This window comes from Poecilia formosa, unplaced genomic scaffold, assembly GCF_000485575.1.
Source record: "Poecilia formosa unplaced genomic scaffold, Poecilia_formosa-5.1.2 Scaffold135, whole genome shotgun sequence".
In the NCBI taxonomy this organism is placed as follows: Eukaryota; Metazoa; Chordata; class Actinopteri; order Cyprinodontiformes; family Poeciliidae; genus Poecilia; species Poecilia formosa.
Genome location: NW_006800074.1, coordinates 1,396,439 through 1,403,621, shown reverse-complemented (window position 1 = coordinate 1,403,621; position 7,183 = coordinate 1,396,439). Strand labels below are relative to the sequence as shown.

Below are 7,183 nucleotides of genomic sequence, written 5' to 3'. Positions count from 1 at the left end.
TGTATATATATACACACACACACACACTAATACAAAAAAGTAGGGTCGAAAAAGTAGGCATGGTAATAACTTTTTGACACTAATAAAAAACCTAGAAAGTGTGGAGTTTCAAACTGGATTATGTTATAAACATGATCTCAAACTTCAAACCTCTAATTGGAGCACTATTCAATTCATGATTCAAAGAGAAAGAGTCTGGCACAAATGTAAAGCTACCAACAACAAAACAGACAGGCAGAGCAAACACAGAATTTGTCAGAAAAAACCCTAATGGGTCATGGGAACTTTGGAGGAGCTACAGAGATCCACCACTCAGGTGGGAGATTTCTATCGACATGGAAAGTATCAATCATGCACTTCCCAAAACCAAAATGAAAGCGAGTCAAGAAAAAAGTTATTTCAAGAAAACTACGTGAGGTCCAGTTTACAGTTTTCACAAACCGTTAATGGGACGCAGTAAACTTACGAGAAAATGTGACCTGGTCAGGTCCAACTGAAATTAAGCCTTTTGGCCTGCATGTATATATGTGGCAGAAAACATAGACTGAACACATCTTGAAAACACAATAGGATGATGTCAGATTCATGCTGTAGGGATTTCTTTCTTCAGTACGGCTGATTAGAGTTGATTGGAAGATGGATAAACCTAACTGAAAACCAACCCAGGAGAAAACCTTTTACAGAATTCAAAAAGACGTTAGACCTCAACATTCACCTCCCAGCAGGAAAGCAATACTAAACATTTGATCCGAGCAACAAAAAGGTTTAGGTCAAAGGCTGCTTATGTTTTAGAAGTCAAGATCTAAATCCATCTGAAAACCTGTGTCAATAAATTGTACCTTCACACATCTCTCCACATCTCTTTTACTACCGAGGCATTTTGGGAATCCTGCATGCTAACAGAAATGCCTGAGATGCTTACATGTGCTCTCCAGTGTTCAGATGTACAAACCTGCTGGAAACGTACTCCCAAGTATCGCAGCTGTGTTTGCAGTTTAAGAAGTTTCTACAGAGTATGGAAATATTGGACTGAAAACCAATACACGGTGCACCTTTCAAATTGTTGTTTGTAAAATAATATGAGAAGCAACTCCGTTCTTCTTCTTCACAGTTATCTACTACTTTGTGTTGGTCTATCACATTGAACTCCTATAATATATAATATGTTTATGGTAGAAAAAAAAAATTATTATACACAGAGTAATCAAATTTAAACTGGATAATTATCTTTTTTTTTTTTAAAAACTCCATTTAAATGTACACAATATATGTGTAAATTTCACATTTACTGTGAGGAAATGTGAAATGTTTAAGAGCTACGCGTACTTTTGCAAGGCACAGTGAGTACATATTAGAAATTGTAAAGTTGCATATCTCTGGTGTAAGCTTTGCTGAAGGCCTCTGTATCTTTTTAAATGGCTTTCCATAACTAACATTTTGAATAATTCATTCTCCATAAACCAAACAGCAGCTACATATCCATCAGGAGTTGCTGAGGTAAACAGATTTCTAAGTAAAATTCAACACTCAACAGCCACTGAGGCCTTAGAGGATCAGAGATGACAAAAGGCTGATTTTATGGAGAAGCCCCACAGAACGCTCCTTCATGACGCCGGAGCAAGATTTACAGATGGAAGTATGCTAAAGGTCAGCGGCCTAATCTCATGAGTCGGGTTTTATCAACCAGCAAAGACACACAGCCCCTGAGTCAAAAGTATTGATTTGCTGCCACTGATCCCCATGACATGGACATGTCCCCGGAGACAAAGGTCAGGCACAATCACATGATCCTGCAGGCTGTCAGAAGCTCAGTCAAATGTCTGCATGCCGAGGCATTTTGGGAATCCAGCTATCCGACAGTGAACTTTAACATGGGGAGGGTAATCCTGACAGTGCCCAAGTATAAAGGTCTTTTTGTAGAAACTACAGCCAGATGCCCGATGAGGTTACTGTATCTGCTCTCCTCTTCCTGAAGCTCAACCCACTGCCTTGCCTGAAGCATGGCTACATAATCAATTAGTGTCCCTCTTTTTTGTTACATAATTTCACAGATACTAATGTGTTTATCCAGAACATTTAAAGACAATATCCAGTGCACTTTAAAAAACAAAAACAAATGTGCATTGAATATAAAAAAAAAAGCAGTTAAGTAGTGAAATAGACTGCCACTGATGTTTTTTGCATGGTATTCAAAAAGCCTTCAATGAAAAACAGCGTAATCGGCTTTGTGTGCATTTGACTTGATGACATCACAAGAGGCACACGAAATACATTGATCTGCTGATATTGGTGAACATATGGCAGCTTTTTATTAGTTTTGACATCAACTTTGAAGCAATTGGGCTGCCAGAGGTTCAGCTTGGTGTATTTGGGCCAGAGTTTGACTCTGATAACCCCAAAGGTGATAAAGTTAGCTTATCGTCAGTGCCATGCTGATAAAGTATTTTAGGAATGCATTTGAGCATATCTAATTCAAAATCTAAAATGCAGTGATCAAACCTAAACTGGATAATTATCTATTTAAAAAGCAGTTTAAGATCAATTTTTTAGTTTGTGAAAATAAAAATGAAATTTTGTCAGTAGGATGACATCAGTAAATACTAGCTTCCATGAAATATTGCTGTAATGAAACTAATATCATGAGCTGAACGCATTGTTAAACTCCTGTCTATAACGTGGCTTGAATGGTCCCAGAGGATCTTGGGTAATTAAATTTGACCATTCCAGACTGCTCTGGTCATCCTCAAACCTCCTCTATGTGCTTCATCTATGCCAAATTTCCCTTCAATGCAGGTGTTCTCAAATATTGCTTAAACATTTTTGCAGCAGCCAAATATAATTTAAGTAGATGCTTTAGAAAGAGGAATTTGAATACAAAAATACAAATTAACACAAAAAAGGGACACCTTATGTTAAAAGGCGTGTTTACCTGGAAGCTTTTTTAATTATTATTTTTTTGTGGATGATTTATCACTAAACAGCGAAACAAATATGTTTCGGTCGCAGCAAAGTGAGTTTCACTGAAAAGTATGGCAACTTTAGCAGCAGAAATTATTGAATATGATTGTGACGAAGGGGGAAATATTTGAATAGATGATCAGGGGGAAAAAAGAAACAAACATTACCGACCACAGTCGCATAACTGACATGCCATCTTAATTTGCTTATCTGCTGTGATATGTCGGTCAGACAAAATGCAGCTCTGTGTTTTAAAACGTGCGGTTGCTACTATATGCCCATCCTAACACAGAGATGGATGGCTTGTGGTTGCTATGGCCAGGATTTTCTCACACGCATTTCCATGGCTCTTTACAACCCAACTACAGCAATTTTCTGCTTTTCTGTGTAATTGAGCGACCCATTTTTAAGCAGCAGACACCGCCAAACCCAGAATGAACTGCTGATCAGAGCGTGGCAGTCTGTCATTGGGGACATTTCCCAACTTTAATGAGTATGCTGTTAAGCGGGGGCTATTTAACTTTGATATTTATTTATTTATTTATTTAAAAAGGGATGATTAGATGTCATCTCTTACTTGTCGTGAGTGACATGTTCCTTGATGGCTCCCAGTGTGACCAGGCTGCTGGTGCCCTGCAGCAGCCTGCAGGTTGCCAGGTGCCGCTGGTACTGCTCCTTCAGGCAGGCGTTTTCCGCGCACAAGTCGGACACTTGCTGCTCCAGCTCCTCTATCCTCCCTCTCTGCCTTTCCAGCAGCCCCTGTTGGGTCTCGATGATCTTGTTAAGCTCCTTCAGATATTCCGCAGCCCTGGTAGGGTTCTCGGTCGGACAATCCATGTCGCCCCCCTGACTCCTGTCTATTTCTTTTCGCCGAGATTTCCCCCCAGAAGAAGCCGTGAGGGGGGGTTGAGGGGGGGAGAAAGAGACAGCTGTTTGGTCCTGGCTGGGTTTAGGCGGAACAATTCGGTAGGTCGAGCCTTTTACGCCTCGTCATTGCTTTTTTCTCTCTCTCTCTCTCTCTCTCTCTGTCTCTCTCTCTCTAAGTCTATTAGTTTAAAAAGAAGAAAACCAGAAATGCTCCCAGCAGACGCGTGTCCAAGTCGCCACGAAGCTCCGCGCGTGTAAATGCTGGGAATGTCAGCGGATGCTAACATATGAGGGAGGCAGACTTCATGCTGAGGAACACAGCTGACTGTCCGCTCACATATGTCTGACTGTTCCCCCTGTTGGCAGCGCGCTGTGACATTTCTCCGCTCGCTCCATGCTGCTCCCGTGACTTTTCGTAAACAGACGCTGGCCGTGCAAGTGTGGGCGGGGCTTCCAAGTTTTATGAATCTGCAGGTCTCCGTGCAGCGGTCAAGGTGCTGCTGCGACGTTGCAGATTTGAACACAAGTGTGACTGCACCGAGTTCTGCTTCGTCCTCCAAAACGCACCAGATAGGGGAATGGTTCAATGTAACTTTTGCTGCATTGATCAGCTCTCTCTGGGTTTAATGTTGCAGCGCAGCCTGGTAAACGCAGAGTGGCTCTCTGCTCTCCCTCAGAGCTGTTTACGACCACAAAGCAGAGCACTGTGTGCCTTCTAGTAAAAAAAATAGCTGCAACGTAGAGGGAGTTTGGTATGGGCTACATATGTTTTTATAAGCTGCCCAAGTGCAATTTAGGACAGCCCAGGTGATGATGTCATTAGTTTTTAGTTCTCTAATGTTCATTCAAAGCCTTTTACACGAAGGCACACGCTGCTTCCTTGTGTGACAACATGGACAAATAGAAAACCAGTCACAATATCAGGAAGATCATTGTAATATGTATGTAAATATCTTGCTTAAGTATTATCTTTACATCCTCCCTCCTGTTGGTGGGAATGGCACATCAGGCAGTGAAAGCCCCTAGGTATTAGAAGTGGTAACAATGAACAAGTGTAAGGATTTGAGGGAGTTTGGCTAACGCTGGCTGAATGTCAGGATCAGAGCATTTTCAAACCTGCACGTCCTGCGGGGTGTTCCCAGCCTGCAGTGTTCAGCATCTATCAGAGGTGTTCCAAGAAAGGAACAGGAACAGGTAGAGGGGTCAGGAAAAGGCTTCTGGACGCACAAGGGGGAGTGAAGGCTGCCTATATTGTTGCCCAAATTAGTGAAGAAGTTAGTGCTGGATGTAATAGAAAGAAGAAATACAGAGTATCTCCTTTTATTGCATGTGACCATATATCTGTGGACTATTCATTTTGCCCATTTTAACCCCTACAGACTCAACATCAAAATCAGGACCACACAGCGTTGGAAAAACTGGGCTTAGATTCATGAATTACTCCCCCCCCGCCCCCCGCATTTTATTGTTTTTGATGACCAGATGGGAACCACATTGACCTAGCTTGTACTTTGGGAAGACTGTAAGCTGGCAGAGGTAGTGTGATGATTTTGACAGAGTTCTTCTGGAAAAACGTTGATTCTCCTGTTACCTGAACACATGTTTGAGCTTTCAGTGGCCAGAGTTTTTATTTGTGGTTTTGCAAATAAAATAAGTGACTCATAAATTTGAAACTGTGGTTTTTGAACTGTTTCTTTTCAGAGCTGATTAAAGAAGCTCAATTTTGTTCAGGTTAAGCGCTTGTATTTTTTTGAACTGTACAGTAAAAAGAAAAAAAAAATCAGTGAAATGTTCCTTGTTTAGTTATTAACTAAAGTTTAGAGTTATCAACCACCGTTGCACAGCTTCATTTTCTCACTATGCAAAACAACAGAAGGCCCCAGATTCCCATTCTGTGGATGCAAAATAAGCAACAGGAAACTCAGCTTGGGCCACAACTGACCAAACCTCTCATTCTCTTCTTTTGCAGCCCGTGAGGGAAGGGCTTCCAGGGCGCTGAACTACATCGCATGCATCAAAGCCCCTCACTGAGCACATCTGCATAAATGAGCGTAGAGCTGCAGATTCTGCACAAGCTGAGCTCAGTATGAGTTCCCGATCGGCAGCTCCGTCGAGCAAAGATCGATGTTTTCACTGGGTGGCCGTCGCTTCTCCGTCTGGCACTGGATGATCTCAGAGACGTCAGTGCAAACTAACCAGAGTAGGGGTGGGGGACAACCAGTCAGCCCATTACACCACCCCTGCAGAACGTGGTGTCACAGACATCTGTATAAGAGCTGAGAGGCAAATCAATAAAGAGTGCGAGCAAAGGTGGCTTACATTAGTGGCCCTGCTTAGTGCAACTCACAGGGGGAATATAGGAGCTTTAAAAATCCGTCACCAATGTCTTTATCTCTGGATCTTTGTGTTAAATTATCTTTCAGTTCATAAAAAGTGAGAGAATAACTGCGAGGTGCGTTGTTCCATCATTGTTGGCCGGACTCTGTTCTCCTACTCTTCCACTTCCTCCTCTTACATGTAAACTTGTCACAATCCTACTTTGTATTTAACTTTGTTTGCATCCAAAGTGACATAACATAGAAAACTTTGAATATATACTTTTATCATCTATAATTGATGCACTATGTGAATATTTAGGAAACAAAGATGAAGCCAAAATGGAAAACTGTTAGTAAAAAACAAACAGCACAACTAAGAGTCTGTAATCCTCTTGTGTGACATATGCTTTTGAACTATAGCAGTCCGTATTATATCCGTGTTGCATCTCGACATCTTCCTCTGCGTACTTGTCTTTTCTTGCTCCTCCTCGTCACTTTTTATCTCCCAAGCTCTGCCTAGAAAAACAAAGACACAATCCCAAAGGAACTGAAGTTTAAATAGATTTCATAATTAGACTAAAAACTGATGTCATAAATAAGTTTATTTCATGTGGAATCAAATTCAGCCAAGCAGGCAGTTCAAGCACAAATGTGATTTATTTAGATGCTTTCTGTTTTTTGCTTCTTCTTTTGCTCACTGTATGTTCATAACTAGGTTACATCATTTTTATCATTACTGTAATCTGAGCTTTTGTTATGTTTTTGGGTTTCTTTTATTTGGTCTAACATGAGAAAGCCACAGTCTGACTGGAAAGGATGTCTCGTAGACAAAGCTGTCAAAAACAAAGTCTATCAGTCATAGTTACTGATGTTTGTAAAAAAAAATAAATAAATAAATAAAGGAAATGTTAGTAAAGGTGTTTCTTAGAAAGTGTCTCCATAAATATTCTCCCCTGCTGAGTCAGAGACTCACTGATTCAGCTTGTCGTCCGGAAGTTGAGATTATAGTTGATGATGTTGGATTCTGCTGCCATCAGTAA

At 41.0% G+C, this 7,183-nt stretch overlaps 1 protein-coding gene and 1 long non-coding RNA gene across 6 annotated transcripts in view; one reads left to right on the top strand and one right to left on the bottom strand.

The window, feature by feature from the left end:
* LOC103145094 (IQ motif and SEC7 domain-containing protein 1) overlaps window positions 1-3,913 on the bottom strand; it is a 138,409-nt gene extending 134,496 nt beyond the window's left edge. For all 4 annotated transcript variants that reach the window (XM_007562367.2, XM_016676481.1, XM_007562370.2 and 1 more), the window contains exon 1: window positions 3,536-3,913. In XM_007562367.2, coding sequence (XP_007562429.1) covers window positions 3,536-3,795 — 260 coding nt within the window. In that variant the 5' untranslated portion in view covers window positions 3,796-3,913. The remainder of the gene's footprint in view (window positions 1-3,535) is intronic.
* LOC103145095 (uncharacterized) lies at window positions 3,681-6,594 on the top strand. 2 transcript variants are annotated; one of them, XR_476982.2, is made up of 2 exons: window positions 3,681-3,769; window positions 5,795-6,594. It is a non-coding gene; the product is annotated as an uncharacterized LOC103145095 (long non-coding RNA). The 2 variants fall into 2 exon arrangements; XR_001663364.1 differs by lacking the exon at window positions 3,681-3,769 and adding an exon at window positions 3,836-3,924.
* Window positions 6,595-7,183: the final 589 nt, after the last annotated feature.